This window comes from Stegostoma tigrinum, chromosome 18, assembly GCF_030684315.1.
Source record: "Stegostoma tigrinum isolate sSteTig4 chromosome 18, sSteTig4.hap1, whole genome shotgun sequence".
NCBI lineage: Eukaryota > Metazoa > Chordata > Chondrichthyes > Orectolobiformes > Stegostomatidae > Stegostoma > Stegostoma tigrinum.
The window spans coordinates 61,237,872-61,256,459 of NC_081371.1; the positions used below are offsets into that span (position 1 = coordinate 61,237,872).

The following is an 18,588-nucleotide window of genomic DNA, read 5'->3' on the forward strand; positions in this document are numbered from 1 at the left end:
AACAATTGAGATATTAAATAGCAATTTAGGATTTAGGAGCAGGAATAGGCCACTCCTCCCCTTTGAGCTACTGTGTCATGGCTGGTCTGTTTATGTCAGGAATTCCATGTTCTCCTTTATCCCTTGATAACCCTCAAGTCCCTGCAGGACAGCATTCCGCCTGCCTCTGGTCTATAAAATAATCGCTGACCCTTCAGCCACCACCCTCTGAGATCGAGAGTTCTAAAGTTGCACAAACAAACTCCCCCGAGAGAAAATAAGACTGTTTGTCTCCTCTCTGTCTGTGTACAGAAATCTGTAAAAGCAGAACATACATTTTCTGTGTTTCGTACAATGAGAAGTTCCTGGCGGTTTGGGGGGGTGGTGGGTGGTGGAGGTGGGGGAACGTTCGGTGTGGAATCTCAATGGTACACAGAGGTGGTAAAATCAGACTTCATTTTTACTCACGTGGAATTTTGTTCAGCTCGTTCATGAACTTTTCCTTCACCTTGGAAAAGCCGTCATCCTTTCCCCCAGTCTGGCTGGTAATAGGCTCTGTGGCATTGCCCACTGGAGCAGGGGTGGCAAGGGTGATGGGTCGTGCTGCCAAAGCTTCATGGTGACCTTCCAAGTTCTTCATCCTGGGCCAGGACCTGGGCCTGGGAAAGCTCTGCAGGAGGTACAGAAAGAAACAAATTGAGAGGCTGTTCACACTCAGAGCTCAGATAGGTTCTCGCAATCCCAGGGCTTCAGAACGCAGCTCTTGTTTTACTACCCAGCTTTTTTTTTGCTTATGCTTAGCCGAGTAAATAATGTATCACTGACACGTTAATGCTTGTTGCTTCATGCAATATTGATAAACTTGCTTAATGGAGGAGAGATCAACTGAGTTGGTAATAACTCAAACGTCACCTTGTCAGTAAAAGAGAGGCGTTGCTGCCACTGTTAACCTGAAACACTCAGACTACCAACCGTTCACTTTGTCTCACTCATACCTGTGTGATACCCACATTTACATTACAGTTGTAAAGAAACATCCCAGAGTGTCTTCCAGAGCAGTTATCAGATGAACTTTGACTCCAAGTTACATGTCATAGAGTCATAGCGATGTACAGCGCAGAAAAGGATCCTTCTGTACAATTCATGCATGCCGAACAGATACCCTAAATTAATCTAGTCCCATTTGCCAGTATTTGGCCCTTGAAGCGCTTAATATTCATGCACCCATCCAGATGCCTTTTAAATGTTGTAACTGTACCAGTCTCCACCACTTCCTCTGGCAGCTTATTCCATGCACGCACCACCCTCTGTGCGAAAAAGTTACCCCCTAGATCCCTTTTAAATCTTTCCCCTCTCTTAAACCTAAGCTGTATAGTTTTGGACTCCCCTTCCCTGGGGAAAAGACCTTGTCTATTTACACTATCCATGCCCCTCAGGATCTTATAAACCTCTCTAAGGTCCTTCCTCAGCCTCTGACACTCCAGGGAAAATCACCCCAGCCTATTCAACCTCAACCTATAGCTCAAACCCACCAACCACATATTGAGATATTTGGACAACAAAACTTGTGTTGTTGTTGGAAGTTCTTGGGAGATTGAGAGGTTACTGAAGGGACAGAGATAAGCCCTGAGCTCTGGGCTCATGCTGCAACGAAGGCAAACCAGTCCCGATGGAGGGATGAAAACTGGAGACACAAATGTTGGGAATTGATGAGTGCACAGGGTCACAGAGAGGTCAGGGAGTGGGAAGATAATGGCAAGACCTGAAAGCAGGGATGAACATTGTAAAGTGGAGGTGTTGCTGAACTGGGAGCAAATACTGGTCAAGCTCCAGGGGCTATCATTGACCAGGACTTGGTGTAGGTTGGGTTCTGGTTAATAAGAGTTTTAGATTAGCTCAAGATTATCTGGGGTGAAGAGAGCAAGTCCTTCAGGAGATCATTGAGATGAGCCTAGTAACTAATCAAGATCATCACAGGATCCCTACAGTGTGGAAAGGCCATTTGGCCCAACAAGTCAACACTGAGATAATAGGAACTACAGATGCTGGAGAATCCGAGATAACAAAGTGTGGAGCTGGATGAACACAGCAGGCCAAGCAGCATCTTAGGAGCACAAAAGCTGATGTTTTGGGCCTAGAGAAGGGTCAGCTTTTGTGCTCCTAAGATGCTGCTTGGCCTGCTGTTTTCATCCAGCTCTACACTTTATTATCTCTTAAGTCAACACCGACCCTCTGAAGGGCATCCTACCCAGACTCATTCTCCCTACCTTTTCCATAGCTTATGCACCTACACATCCCTGAACACTATGAGTAATTTAGCTCGGCCAATCCACCCTAACCTGCACATCTTTGAACTGTGGAAGGAACCCACATAGACACGATGAGAACGTGCAAACTCCACACAGATGGTCACCGGAAGGTGGAATCAAACCCGGGTCCCTGGCGCTGTGAGGTAGCCGTGCTAACCACTGAGCCACCATGATCTGTTAAATAATCAACTATCTGTAAACAAGTAACCAGGGTAAACACAGGAGGATGTTCTTGCTGACCAGGGAGCCCAGAACAGGGGTCACGGTCTAAGGATACAGGGTAGGCCATCTGAATGTAAAAGAAATGCTTTCACCCAGGCAGTGGGGAGCCTGTGGAATTCTCTGCCATTTTTGCAGCCAATCATGAAAGCTAATAAAAGATTATTGCTGACTGTGAAGAAAATTGAACGCAAAAGTAGTCATGCTATGAATAAGTATCGTGGGACCTGAGGTATTAACTCTTCACAGATGCTGCCAGACCTGCTGAGCTTTTCCAGCAATTTCTGTTCCTGTTTCTGATTTCCAGAATCCACGGTTTATATAAAAGTAATCAGGTTATGCTTCAGTTAGACACAACACTGGTGAGGCCACATTAAGAGCATTATGCTCGATATTAGTCTCCTTATTTAAGGAAGGATGTGAAATGTTGGACACAATTCAGTTAAGATTGATGAGATTGGTAAGGAGTGATCGGATTGTCCTATGAAGGGGGATGAGACAGACTTGGCTTCTTTTCATTAGGTTTAGAAAAGTGAGAGGTGATTTGTTTGAAGTGTATAAGATCTGGTATGGTCTTGACAAGGTGGGTTTGAAAGGAAGTTTCTTGTTGTGGGTGACACCAGAACAAGTCATGATCTAAAATTACTTGTTATCATTTTAGGAACAGAGAGCAGAAAAAAAAGTCTTTGGGGAAATTGCCCAGGGTATGCCCTGCATAAAAATAGTAGGACAGCTCCAACCCAGCCAATTATCACCCCAGCAGCACACTCTTGATATACAAGGTTATAATACACACAAACAGAATTAGGCCATTCGGCCCATTGGGTCTCTTCCACCATTTAATCATGGCTGATTTGATTGTACAACACCCGCATAACCTTTGATTCCATTACTCACCAAGAACCTATCTCTGTCTTGAAAACACTCAATGACTTGGTCCCCACAGCCTTCTGCAGCAATGAGTTCCATAGAGTCACCAATCTCTGGCTGAGGAAATTCCTCCTCATCTCAGTTCTATAGGATTGTCCCTTCACCCTGAGGCTGTGCTGTTGGGTCCCAGTCTCTCTAACTAGTGTCTGATCTAAAATGTCACCCTTTCTTCACACTGATAAAACCTATAGCTCTCTTAGGGCAGTGACTTGAAAGAAATTCTGGAATTTACAAACACATATTAATCAACTAAAAACTTCCAACTGATTAAAGATTTAATGGCATCTTAGGCATGTTTAATACATCCTCATCAGTTCTGTGACCCTTCAATCTTTTACTTATAAATTTCTGAGCTCTGTGTGCTTCTTTTTTACTTCACCTGATGAAGGAGCTATGGTCTGAAAGCTTGTGTTTTTAAATAAACCTGTTGGACTATAACCTGGTGTCATGTTATGTCTGACCTTCTCCTACCGATGGAAACACCTTTCCCACATCCACTTTATCCAGGCTTCTCAGTATTCCATAAGTTTCAGCCAGATTCCCCTCATCCTTCCAAACGCCATCGAGTACAGACCCAGAGTCCTCAGCCCCTCTTCATATGACAAGCCCTTCATTCCCAGGATCATTCTTGTGAATCTCTTCTAGACCCTCTCCAATGCTAGCGCATTCTTCCTTAGATACAGGACACAAAACTGCTCTCAATATTCCAAATGTGGTCTGACCGAGCCCAATGCAGCCTCAGCAACATGTGTCTGCTCTTGAATTCTAGCTCTGTTGAAATGAATGCTAACATTGCATTTGCCTTCCTAACTGTCAGCTGAACCTGCATGCTAACCTTAAGAAATCCTGAACTAGGACTTCCAAGTCCCTTAGTGCTTCAGGTTTCAGAAGGTTTCCCCATTCAGAAAATAGTCTGCACCGCTAATCTTCCTGCCTAAGTGGATAACCTCAAACTTTCCCACATTGTAGTTGATCTTTGTCTCCTCTCCTAGCCTGTTCTTTTGTAGTCTGTCTACTTACTCAACACTCCCTGTCCCTCCACTTATCTTTGTCATCTGCAAACCCAGTAACAATGCCCTCAGTTCCTTCTTCCAGAACGTTCCTACATAATACAATTAGTTGTGGTCCCAACACAGACCCCTGTGGAACTCTACTAGTCCACAGCTGCCAACCTGAAAAAAATTCCCCATTCTCACCCTTCTGCCAGTCAGCCAATCCTCTATCCATGTCATTATCTTGCCCCTAACACCAAAGTCTCTTATCTTATTTCACTTCACCTGACAAAAGGGCTGTGGTCTGAAAGCTTGTGATTTCAAATAACCCTGTCGGATTATAACCTGGTGTCATGTGATTTCTGGCCTTGTTCACCCCAGTACCACACCGGCACCTCCACATCTTGTCATATTTAACAGCCTTCTGTACAGCCCCTTGTCAGAGGCCTTCTGGAAATTCAAACAAATCACATCCACTGGCTTTTCTTTGACATTTAATGGTATTTCCATCACTGAATCCCCCACTGTCAACATCCTGGGGGTTACCACTGACCAGAAATGTAATTGGATTAGCCATAAATACAGTGGCTTTGTGAGCAGGTCAGAAGTTGGGAATACTGCGGTGAGTAACTCACCTCCTGACTCCCCAAAGCCTGCACACCATCTACAAGGCACAAGTCAGGAGTGGGATGGAATATTCCCCACTTGCCTGGATGGGTGCAGCCCCAACAACACTCAGGAAGCCTGACACCATCCAGGACAAAGCATCACATCCACAAGCATTCACTCCCTCCTCCTCCGACGCTCAGTAGCAGCAGTGTGTACTATCTATAGCATACACTAACGATCCTCAGACAATATTTTTTGAACACACAACCACTTCCATCTCGAAGGACAAGGGCAGCAGATCCATGGGAACACCACGCCCTGCAAGTTCCCCTCCAAGCTACTCACCATCCTGACTTGGAAATATATTGCTGTTCCTTCACTGTCACTGGGACAAAATCCTGGAATTCCCTCCCTAAAGGCATTGTAGGCCTGAAATTCTGACATGAACCTTGCTTTCTGAGGAAGAACCAGTGGGCAGGGAAAGGGCCAGCTCCAGAAACCTAAAGACATTTTCTTTTGGAAAGGTACTTGAGAAGGAGGCTTGGGAAAGGGAGAGGTGCATTAAGACCTGGGTGCCCTTGTGAACCGGTTGCTGAAGGTAAGCATGCAGGTGCGGTAGGAGGCGAAGAAGGCATATGGTGTGTTGGCCTTCATTGCAAGAGGATTCAAGCACAGGAGCAGGGATTTCTTGCTGCTATTATACAGGGCCTTGTTGAGACTGCATGTGGAGTATTGTTTGCAGTTTTACTCTTGTTATCTGAGGAAGGATGTTCTGGCGATGGAGGGAGTGCAATGAAGGTTCACCAGACTAATTCCTGAGGTGGCAGGACTAACATCATAAGAGAGACCAGATCGGTGAGGGCTTGCTGAAAGAAGACAGAGGGTGGTAGTTGATGGGAAATGTTCATCCTGGAGACCAGTTACTAGTGGTGTACCGCAAGGGTCGGTGTTGGGTCCACTGTTGTTTGTCATTTTTATAAATGACCTGGATGAAGGCATAGAAGGATGGGTTAGTAAATTTGCAGACGACACTAAGGTCGGTGGAGTTGTGGATAGTGATGAAGAATGCTGTAGGTTGCAGAGAGACATAGCTAAGCTGCAGAGCTGGGCTGAGAGGTGGCAAATAGAGTTTAATGCAGACAAGTGTGAGGTGATGCACTTTGGTAGGAGTAACCGGAAGGCAAAAGACAGGGCTAATGGTAAGATTCTTAGTAGTGTTGATGAGCAGAGAGATCTCAGTGTCTATGTACATAGATCCTTGAAAGTTGCCACCCAGGTTGACAGGGCTGTTAAGAAGGCATACAGTGTTTTAGCTTTTATTAATAGAGGGATCAGAGTTGCGGAACCAAGAGGTTATGGTGAAGCTGTACAAAACTTTGGTGCAGCCGCACTTGGAGTATTGTGTACAGTTCTGGTCACCGCATTATAAGAAGTATGTGGAAGCTTTGGAAAGGGTGCAGAGGAGATTTACTAGGATGTTGCCTGTTATGGAGGGAAGGTCTTACGAGGAAAGGCTGAGGGTCTTGAGGCTGTTTTCATTAGAGAGAAGAAGGTTGAGAGGTGACTTAATTGAAACATATAAAATAATCAGAGGGTTAGATAGGGTGGATAGGGAAAGCCTTTTTCCTAGGATGATGACGGCGAGCACGAGGGAGCTTAGCTTTAAATTGAGGGGTGAAAGATATAGGACAGATGTCAGACGTACTTTCTTTACTCAGAGAGTAGTAAGGGAATGGAATGCTTTGCCTGCAACAGTAGTAGATTCGCCAACTTTAGGTACATTTAAGGCGTCATTGGACAAGCATATGGACGTACATGGAGTAGTGTAGGTTAGATGGGCTTGAGATCGGTATGGCAGGTCGGCACAACATCGAGGGCTGAAGGGCCTGTACTGTGCTGTAATGCTGTAATGTTCTAATGGTCTATATATTTACAGGAGTTTAGAACAAGGAGGTAGATCTCATTAGAAACCTATAACTTTCTAACAGGACCAGGCAGGGTAAATGCAGGTGATGACAGGGGAGTCCAGAACCAAGTGTCATAGGCTAAGCATATGCGATAGGTCATTTAGGACTGAAATGAGGAGAAATGTCTTCACCCAGGGACTGGGGAGCCTGTGGAATTCGCTGTCACAAAAAGCAGTTGAGGTCAAATAATCGAATGCGAGATATAGTTCTGAGGGCTAAAGAGATCAAAGGATATGGGAGAGAAAGCAGGAACAAGGGACTGAGTTGGATGATCACCCATGATCACAGTGAATGGCTGAGAAGGCTCAAAGGGCCGAATGGACTGCTCCTGCTCCTGTTTTTCTATGTTTCTAAGTAAGAGTGCTTCTTCCACAGAGTAGATTCTCAGCACAAATTAATTGTCTAAGACACTCCCCCTTGCAGGAGAAAGGAATTTCCATAACCTTCTGCTTTCCCTTGTACTGAGACCAATGGCCCCCTCGGGCTATAGCCTCCACAGTGGGGTCCAAAGAGGATTTTACACCGACCTTAAGAAGCCCCTGTCCCGAGTCAGAGCTGACAACAAACAGATCCTCTTTGGTAACTCCACACCGCAGCTGGGGTGATGTTATCAGTGGGGGGAGAGGATTTGGGAAATACAACAGCACTGAGGCTCTGCTGCTAACATTATACCTCAAACATGGCCTTGTCATAACCAACAGGTCATTCTGGCAGAAAAGTTAGAAGTCCCTCGACACCAGATTTTCATCCAACAGATTTATTTGAAATCACGAGCTTTTGGACCACAGCCATCAGGTGAAGTGAGAGAGAAGCATACACGTACACAGGTTATGGGCAGAGAGATCAAAAGATCATACAAATGGTGCGAGAGGAGTATTGAAAAATAAGCCTCTGCAGGTGATAAGAAGTGTCAGATGGTGTGAGTAAAGTGTCAACAGCTGAATGACATGTGAAGGGTAGATCCATAATCTGATTAACTCAAGCAGAGACATAATAATAAAAGGTTAAAAATGATGTGGTGCCAGGGACAAACCAAATGGCTGGAATAACATGACATAAGAGTCTCATTCTGAGAATCTAACCAAATTAATAAGTAATCCAAAACCGTACAAATGAATTAGGGTCGAGAGATCATAGCAAGTTATTAAAGTTAGACGCCCAATGGCCATTTCTGAAGAAGGGTCTAGGCCCAAAACGTTAGCCTTTCCTGCTCCTCTGATGCTGCTTGGCCTGCTGTGTTCATCCAGCTCCACACTTTGTTGTCTCAGATTCTCCAGCATCTGCAGTTCCTACTATCTCTGAAACAATCTTCCTTACTACCCTGTTTTGACATCATCACCTTGGTAACTTGCCATGATCTCTCTACTTTAATTAGTTTGTACAGTGTTGAATTACTTATTAGTTTGGTTAGACCCTCAGCCTGCAACTCAAATACCTACCATGTTATTTCAGTCATTTAGTTCGTCTCCAGCACCACCGTATTGTTTAATTTTTTGTAATTATCTCTCTGACTAATTTCATCAGATAATGAGGCATCCCTTCACTTTACTCACATCATCTAACATTCTTGATCACCTGCAGAGAACTGTTATTTGGTCTGTCAACACTCCACTCACACCACTTGTATGATCTTTTGATCTCTCTGCCCTTAAAGTCCATGTCTGTGTGCTCTTCTCCCTCACTTCATCTGAGAAAGGGGCTGCACTCTGAAAGCTTGTGATTTCAAAAAAACTTTTGGACTACAACCTGGTGTCATGTGATCTCTGACTTTATCCGCTCCAGTCCAACACCAGCACCTCTATATTACTCTGATGGAGAGAGAGACAAGCAATGGGCATGTCTGTCCATGCTCAGGCCCTTGTTTGGCCATGACATTGTCCGAGTGATGGACTATGAGGATGTGTGATGCCACCTGTACCACGAGAGGATACTGTGACTGCTGGAGAAGTCAGTGCCTAATTCACTTGGTCATCACTGTCAACAAAGGCCAACAGAAACAGTGCTGCAGGAAAATGAAGCACTGAGGCTCCCAGAGAACCTGACTGGAAGCTCCATTCAGCCCATGCTTTACTGACACCTTAATGGCCCCTGGTGACCCACAGAAACCAAGTCTCTATGGGGCCTGATCCAGCCTCAAGGCCTCCATAGCCAGCATCAGTGAAGAGCCCGGAGTCAGGAATGGAGGGTTTGAATTATAAGGAGAAGCTGGATAGATTGGGGCATTCTTCACTGGAGTGTAGGAGGTTGGAGGGTGACCTAACAGAGGTTTATAAAATCATGAGGTACATAGATAATGTGAATGGCAGCACAGGGAATTTAAAGATTAAAGGGCATATTTTTAAAGGGTGAGGAGAAAGATGTAAAAAATGCATTGGGGACAATTTTTTTTCACAGAGTGTGGTTTGTGTGTATAAGTGGTGGGTGCTGGTGTAGTTATAATATTTAAAGGGCATTTCGATAAGTAATTGAATAAGAAGTGTTTCGAGGGATATGGGCTAAGCACAGGCAGGTGGGACTAATTTAGTTTGGGATTATGGTCAGCATGGGTTGGTTGGATTGAAGGGTCTGTTTCCGTGTATGACTCAATGATTCTAAACGCTCAGTGGCCCCACCAGGCAACACCATGAGACTGCTTTGATGGGATTGACTGGGAGATCCCAGAGCTGATAAAGCATGTGTGCTTGGCATTTCTGAACCAGAAAAACCATCAAATATCTCCAGTACCCATCCTTCAAAGACTGTCTGGCCCACCTGAAGCAATGACTGTAGGCCCAGGCTCTGACTCAATCGCCACTGGAATCATGAGTAGGCCCAGTCTAGCTCATTCCCTTCCTGGTGAAGCAGGTGGGGTGTGTGACAATCTACAAGACTCACAGTCACTTTATTGGCACCAACTCTCAATATTAATCTGAATTTAAATTCTCAAATTGTTGTCGTGGGATTTGAACTCATCTTCTCTGGATTCTTAGCCTAGATCTTTGGATGAAATGAGTGAAGTTTCCATGATGATTTTTTATCAATGTAAATTTTATAAATCCTTTTTCCTGTCAGTTTTCATTTGACTCCTAGGCACTTTCTGATATCCCACTGCATTACTTGGGATTGATTCCACAATGATTAATGCTCAAATTAAAATCTCTCAGTTAAATTCCAACTTCTCCATGCAGCAAGTAATGGCTAATTGGATGTTAACCTTCAGAGAAATGCATTTGAATATCTGCTATCTTACAAATGGCTTCTACGTAATTTGATTGTTGGGTCGGCTGAGCTCAATGCGTTTTTTTTCCCTCAAACTGCTGTAGCGTCATACTACTGACACGTAAGAATCAGGAGCTCTTTGGCCCATTGAGACTGCTGCACCATTCAACATGGCCACAGGGACACTCTATCTCACTGCCATTTTTCCACTTTCTCCCAAAACTGCTCATTGCCTTTGATATCTAAGAAAAAAATACCAACGTCTTTATTTAACATTTGCAGTGGCCTTCATATCATCCTGGGGTAGAAAATTCCACAGGTGCACCACCCCCAGTGCGAAGATATTGTTCCTTATCTCCGTCCTAAATGTTTTCCCCCATGTCCTGAGATTGTGTGCCCTGGGTGTTGACTCCCCCCCAACCAGATGAAACATCCTCCCTGCAACGGATCTTCCTCATCCTTCTCTACTCTAGTGAATATGGGCCCAGTCAAAAGAATCTCTCCTCATGGGACAGGAATGCCGTCCTCAGTATCAGCTGAGTGACTCCTCACTGCCCTTCCTCAATGGTACATACTCAGTACTCCCACTGTGGTCTCACTAGGGCCTTGTATCACTGCAGAAAGACAACCCTATTTCTGAACTCCAAACCTCTCTCAATATACATGTCCCATATCTATCCTGGGTCAACTGTCCACATGCACAGAGGGAGGGTCCTGGTTTAAAAGAGAGCTGCATCCTCACATCTCTCCTCGTGAAGGTAGGAAAGCTCACTCTGGGCTCTGACCCAATCCCGGTTGAGCAGACTGTGCGTTGGAAATCGGTTTGGTCTAATGGGAAATTGTTAAAGGGTCAGTATAGGCCATGCCCAACATGGTATGTTTTCTAAAGGCACTGATCTGAATGGGCAGGGAGGGGCAGGAAGTGGGAGGGGCAGGAGTGGGAGGGACGAGATGGGAGCAAAAGGCAAATGGGGGCAGAGGAAGAGGTTGGGAAGATTGCAGAGGGAGGGGGTAATCGGGAAGAGGAGTTGAGGTGAGGAACAAGGGACGGGTTGTAGACAGGGGAATCAGGACATGGAGTGGAGCGGGTGGAGTGAGGGTGAGGGGGAGAGGAGCAGGAAGACCAGAGGAGGACATGAAGTAGAGGGAATAGAGGTAAAAGAAGGTGAAAGGGCAAGGAGGTAGCAAAGAAGGAGGGAGGGAGGTGCTGAGGAGGAGGAGTGGGGGAAGAGAGGGGGAGTAGTGGAGGTGATAGCCTCGTGGTATTATTGCTGGACTGTTCATCCTGAGACCCAGTTAACATTTGGAGACCTGGGTTCAAATCCTGCCACGGCAATAAATATCCAAAATTAAGAGTCTAATTCTACTACTAATCCATTGTTAATTGTTGGAAACACCCATCTGGTTCACTAATGTCCTTGAGGGAAGGAAACTGCCATCCTTACCTGGCCTGGCCTACATGTGACTCCAGATCCACAGTAATGTGGTTGACTCTTAACTGCCCTCTGGGCAATTAGGGATGGGCAATAAATGCTGCCCAGCCAGCGACACCCTTATCCCGTGATGAACAAACAAAGAAATGTGGAGGGGAGGGGAGCAGGTGGGGAGAGGACGCCTTAGTATATGTGAGTTGGAGAGGAGGGGAGAGGGAGGATGGGCAGTGTGATGCAGGAAGGCAGGGGAAGTGTAGGGGAGGAGCAGATGGAGGTTGAGGACATTTGGACGAGGGGAAGGGGTAAGAGGAGAAGATAGGAGAAGGGATGGAGGAGATGAGAGAGGAGGGGATGGGAGGGTGAGAGAGAGGAAGGAATGGGAGGGAAGGGGAGGTGGAGAGAGAGAGAAAGGAATGAGAGGGAAGAGGAGGAGATGAGAGAGAGAGAGAAAGGAGGGGATGGGATGGGAGGGGAGGAGGTGAGAGAGAAAGTAGAGGGAATGGGAGGGAAGGGAAGAGGTGAGAAAGAGGAAGGAATGAGAGGGAAGGGGAGGAGATGAGACAGAGAAGGGGATGTGAAGGAAGAGGGGAGATGAGAGAAAGGAGGGAATGGGTGGGAAGGCTAGGAGATGAGAGAGAAGGGGATGGGAGGGAAGAAGAGGAGGAGAGAGAGAGAGGAGGGGATGGGAGGGATGTGGAGGAGAAGAGAGAGAGCAAGGAATGGAGTGGAAGGGGAGGAGACGAGAGAGAGGAGGGGATGGGAGGGAAGGGGAGAAGGAGGCGAGAGAGGATGGGATGGGAAAGAAGGGGAGGAGGTGAGAGAGACGAAGGAATGAGACGGAAGTAGAGGAGTTGAGGAGAGAGTAAGGGATGGGAGGGAAGGGGAGGAGATGAGAGAGAGGATGGGACGGGAGGCAAAGGAACAAAAAACAAATCTGTACCATAAGTCTTTTCTGAATAAACTTTTCTGATGAAGGGTCTAGGCCCGAAACGTCAGCTTTTGTGCTCCTGAGATGCTGCTGGGCCTGCTGTGTTCATCCAGCTCCACATCTTGTTATCTGTACCATAAGTCTCCCTGACTCTGCCTTTCCCAATCACTCCCTCTCTTTTACTTTTCCCTGAAAGTTGGGGAAATGTTTTAGATGGACCTGGTGAAAGGTCCTTTTTGGAACTGAGCTTGTGGAACTGTTCATTGATCATTTCGATAGGCTGGGCAGTTCCACAATGCTGTCATGGTCTGTGCATAAACTACATCATCATCTTTCAATCCAGCCCAGGCCCCATTATCTCAGATTTGGAAACAACTGATAAAATCACAATGATGGCACATGCAATTTCCGTGAAAGAAACACTTTAACAAGTTATTACTAAGTGCTAAAATATTAAAGAGAGCTTGATTAGTTTCAAGTGCTGTTGGATGGAAGAAAAATCAGATGGCATTTGAATGGTTCCTGCTGCAAAGGTTTGTCTGTTTTATCTGTCTGAAGATTGAAGATGACATGAAATTAAATAATGTACCAAACACGCCTCATAACGCCATTGACAGGGCGACAACTCAAAGCTGGTGTCATTTGTTCTCTGTTTTTGAAGCTGAGAAAATAAAAGGCAAAACACATCCCATTTACAGCACAATAACAGGCCATTCAGCCCATTAGGTCCATGGTGGAATATAAGAATAAGTACTGGGGGCAGGAAGAGGCCATTCAGCCCATTTGAGCCTGCTCCGCCATTTAATTCGATCATGGCTGATCTCATCTAAACCTTAATTCCACTTTCCTGCCCACACCCCATAACACTTCAACACATGATTAACTAAAAATCTATCTCCTCCTTAAATTTACTCAATGTCCCAGCAACCACCTCTTTAGGGGTAGGAAATTCCATAGGTTCACGACCCCTTGGGAGAAGTAATTTCTCCTCATGTCTGTTTTATCCCAGTTACCCTCATATCCTAAAGCTATGTGCTCTCATTTCAGATTGCCCCACAAGGAGAAACATCCCAGCTACTCTGTGAAACCACTTCAGCACCTTCTTTAGCACCAATTCAATCCCTCAGCATTCTGTCCGAGGGTTGAGAGTCTTGGGAACTCTTGCCACAGAGAGCTATGGGGGCAGAGGTCCTGTATATATTTAAGGGTGAGATAGATTCCTGATCAATCAGGAAATCAATTGTTACAGGGAAAGCGCAGGAAAGTGGATGTGAAGGATGTCAGATCTGCCAAAATCCGACTGAATAATGAAGCAGGCTCAAGGGGCTGAATGGCCTGATCCTGTACCTATTTCTTATAGTTTAATTGTAAGCCCGAGAGAGGATAAATATAAACTGCACAGCCCTTCTTCAGAAAACAAATCTTTAATGCCTGGAACTAATCTAGTTCCTCTGAACCATCTCCAATACATTTACATCCTTTCTTAAAGAAGGACAATAAAACTGCAAACAGTGTTTGAGATGTGGCCTGAACCAATGCCCGTATAATTGAAACTTAAAGTCCTACAGAACCCACAACTGGAGTTCTGAGGAAGAGTCATGTTGTACTCAAACCATTAACTCTGTTTCTCTCTTCACAGATGTTGCCAAACCTACTGATTTTCTCCAGCATTCTGTGTTTGTTTCAGATTTCCAGCATCTGCAGCATTTCGCTTTTATCCTTCTCTTCCACTTCGGCTCCACTCTGGAAGTCCATCCAATATTTATGCTGCAAGTTATCACTTTGTAATTGTAACTGTCCTGTGTTTTTTTCTCACATTTGAATGACTGTCATGGAAGAATTCTGTGTACTCAGTTGCTCTCACGTACAGGAGTGAAATGTCAAACAAATGATGGTCTGTCCTGCACTGAAGAATTCCATTGTCGAAAACAGAATGAGAAATTTGGTCAGTTCACAGCTCTGAGTACACGAGTTGGGACGTCATGTTATTGCTGTACAAGACTTTAGTAAGGCAACATTTGGAGTTTTGCATACAATTCTGTTGGCCTGCTCCAGAAAAGCTTTTAAATTGGAAAAGGTGCAATAAAAATGATTTACAAGGTCATGACTGAGAGAGGGTTTGAACTACAGGGAGGAGCTGAATGGGCTGGGGCTATTTTCCCCATAGGTTGAGGGTGACCTTATAGAGGTTTATAAAATCATAAGGGACTTGGATAGGGTAAAGAGACAAGATCTTTTCCCCAGGGTGGGTGAGTCCAAAGCCACAGGGCATAGATTTAAGGTGAGAGGGGAAAGATATAAAAGGGATCTGAGGGATAATGTTTTCACACAGAGGGTGGCGCATGTGTGGAATGAGCTGCTGGACGAAGTGGTGGAGGTGGGTATAATTACAACATTTAAAAGGCATCTAGATGGGTAGATGAATAGGAAGGGTCTATAGGGATATAGGCCAAATGCTGGCAATTAGAACTACGTTACTTTAGGATATCTAGTCAGCATGGATGAGTCAGATGAAAAATCTATCTCTGTGCTGCACGACTCTGTAACCAAGGGCTTCACTTGATTTTGCTGAATATCTCTCCATTACTCCTGCCGCTGCTGTTAAGCCTCAATTGATTTCTAGCTTAGAACCTTCTGACCAATTTGGGGAATCTGAAATATCAAGGTGTAGAGCTGGATGAACACAGCAGGCCAAGCAGCATCATAGGAGCAGGAAGGCTGATGTTTCGGGGCTAGACCCTTCTTCAGCAAAGGTTTCTGAAGAAGGGTCAAGGCCTGAAACATCAGCCTTCCTGCTCCTCTGATGTTGCTTGGCCTGCTGTGCTCATCCAGCTCTACACCTTGTTATTTAAGATTCTCCAGCATCTGCAGTTCCTATTATCTCTGGGGAATCTGAAACTTGTGTTAAAGAACAGTATTCCATTAAGCACCTGCCGTACCTGCAAACCAGCCTTTTGTGATGAGTGCAGTCAAACACCTAAATCCTAGAAGCCCTACAGTGTGGAAAGAGGCCACTTAGCCCATCAAGACTTCATCGATGTTCTGAAGAGTGCTCCATTCAGACCCATTCCTCAAATGATCTCCATAACCCCACATTACCATGACCAATCCATCTTGCCTGCATGTTGGAATACAATATGGGTGAGTGTGAGGTCATGCACTTTGGTAAGAATTGAAACATGGACTATTTTCTAAATGGGGAGAAAATTCAGAAGTCTGAAGTGCAAAGAGACTTGAGAATTCTAGTCCCGGATTCTCTCAAGGCAAACTTGCAGGTTGAGTCGGTAGATAGAAACGCAACTGCAACATTGGCATTTATTTTGAGAAGACTTGAATATAAAAGCAGGGATGTACTTCTGAGGCTTTGGACTATTGCATGCAGTTTTGAGCCCTATATCTTAGGAAAGGTGTAATGGCCCTGGAATGGGTTCAGACGAGGTTCACGAGATTGGTCCCAGGAATGAAAAGCTTAACATATGAGGAATGCTTGAGGACTCTGGGTCTATACTTGATGGAGTTTAGAAGGATGATGGGGGACCTAATTGAAACTTACAGAATATTGAATGGCCTGGACAGAGTGGATGTGGGGAAGATGTTTCCATTGGTAGGAGAGTCTAGGACCCGAAGGCACAGCCTTAGAGTAAAGGGAAGACCTTTTAGAACGGAGATAAGGAGAAACTTCAGCCAGAGAGTGGAGAATCTATGGAATTCACTGCCACAGAAGGCGGTGGGGGCCGGGTCATTGAGTACATTTAAGATGGAGATAGATAGGTTCTTGATCATCAAGGGGGTCAAGGGTTTTCCTCAGAAATTTTCCCGAAAACATTCTACAATCACCTCATTCAAATTTCCATTGCCAGTTTAATTTTTCAGTCTATGTGTACATTAAAATCACCCATAATAATTACTATTCCTTTATCTTTAACACCTTGTATTGCTTCCTTTATATACTTCATCCTACATCGTGGTTACTGTTAGGGGGATGGGGACAGCAAACCACTCCCATTAGAGATAATTTCCCCTGTATTTCATCACTTCCGCCCAAACTCATTCTACATTGAGATCTCCTGAAGCAAGGCTAGCTCAAATGATTGCACCAATTCCATCTCTGACTAATAGTGCTACTCCTCCGCCTTTACCAAGCCTCTGTTCATCACAGCTCTGAGGAAGGTTCACCGGACCTGAAATGTTAACTCTGATTTTTTCCTTCACAGACGCTGCCAGATCTGCTAAGCTTTTCCAGCAATTTCTGTTCTTGTTCCTATTCTCCTTGCTTTTTATATACCCCTTAACATTTAGGACTAATCCTCATCATTGTGCAACCACATCTCTGCAATGGCTATCAGATCATGCTTATTGACTTCAACGTGTACCATCAATTTAGTTACTTTTTTATGAATGCTACACATATTCAGATACAGAGTAATAAAATGTGGGGCTGGATGAACACAGCAGGCCCAGCAGCATCTCAGGAGCATAAAAGATGACGTTTCGGGCCTAGACCCTTCATCAGAGAGGGGGATGGGGTGAGGGTTCTGGAATAAATAGGGAGAGAGGGGGAGGCGGACCGAAGATGGAGAGAAAAGAAGATAGGTGGAGAGGAGAGTATAGGTGGGGAGGTAGGGAGGGGATAGGTCAGTCCAGGGAAGACGGACAGGTCAAGGAGGTGGGATGAGGTTAGTAGGTAGGAGATGGAGGTGCGGCTTGGGGTGGGAGGAAGGGATGGGTGAGAGGAAGAACAGGTTAGGGAGGCAGAGACAGGTTGGACTGGTTTTGGGATGCAGTGAGTGGAGTGGAAGAGCGGGGCTGGTTGTGTGGTGCAGTGGGGGCAGGGGACGAACTGGGCTGGTTTTGGGATGCGGTGGGGGAAGGGGAGATTTTGAAGCTGGTGAAGTCCACATTGATACCATTAGGCTGCAGGGTTCCCAAGCGGAATATGAGTTGCTGTTCCTGCAACCTTTGGGTGGCGTCATTGTGGCACTGCAGGAGGCCCATGATGGACATGTCATCTAAAGAATGGGAGGGGGAGTGGAAATGGTTTGCGACTGGGAGGTGCAGTTGTTTGTTGCGAACTGAGCGGAGGTGTTCTGCAAAGCGGTCCCCAAGCCTCCGCTTGGTTTCCCCAATGTAGAGGAAGCGACACCGGGTATAGTGGATGCAGTATACCACATTGGCAGATGTGTAGGTGAACCTCTGCTTAATGTGGAAAGTCATCTTGGGGCCTGGGATAGGGGTGAGGGAGGAGGTGTGGGGGCAAGTGTAGCATTTCCTGCAGTTGCAGGGGAAGGTGCCGGGTGTGGTGGGGTTGGAGGGCAGTGTGGAGTGAACAAGGGAGTCACGGAGAGAGTGGTCTCTCCGGAAAGCAGACAGGGGTGGGGATGGAAAAATGTCTTGGGTGGTGGGGTCGGATTGTAGATGGTGGAAGTGTCGGAGGATGATGCGTTGTATCCGGAGGTTGGTGGGGTGGTGTGTGAGAACGAGGGGGATCCTCTTTGGCGGTTGTGGCGGGGGCGGGGTGTGTGGGATGTGTTGCAGGAAATGCGGGAGACGCGGTCAAGGGCGTTCTCGACCACTGTGGGGGGAAAGTTGTGGTCCTTGAAGAACTTGGACATCTGGGATGTGCGGGAGTGGAATGCCTCATCGTGGGAGCAGATGCGGCGGAGGCGGAGGAATTGGGAATAGGGGATGGAATTTTTGCAGGAGGGTGGGTGGGAGGAGGTGTATTCTAGGTAGCTGTGGGAGTCGGTGGGCTTGAAATGGACATCAGTTACAAGCTGGTTGCCTGAGATGGAGACTGAGAGGTCCAGGAAGGTGAGGGATGTGCTGGAAATGGCCCAGGTGAACTGAAGGTTGGGGTGGAAGATGTTGGTGAAGTGGATGAACTGTTCGAGCCCCTCTGGGGAGCAAGAGGCGGCGCTGATACAGTCATCAATGTAAGGGAGGAAGAGGTGGGGTTTGGGGCCTGTGTAGGTGCGGAAGAGGGACTGTTCCACGTAACCTACAAAGGGGCAGGCATAGCTGGGG

At 46.0% G+C, this 18,588-nt stretch overlaps 1 protein-coding gene across 3 annotated transcripts in view; it reads right to left on the minus strand.

Annotated features, from left to right (window-relative positions):
• The window catches only part of syt1a (synaptotagmin Ia), a 512,169-nt gene that overhangs the window by 99,259 nt on the left and 394,322 nt on the right, over positions 1-18,588 (minus strand). For all 3 annotated transcript variants that reach the window (XM_059652601.1, XM_059652600.1, XM_059652599.1), the window contains one exon: positions 448-649. In XM_059652601.1, coding sequence (XP_059508584.1) covers positions 448-619 — 172 coding nt within the window. In that variant the 5' untranslated portion in view covers positions 620-649. The remainder of the gene's footprint in view (positions 1-447; positions 650-18,588) is intronic.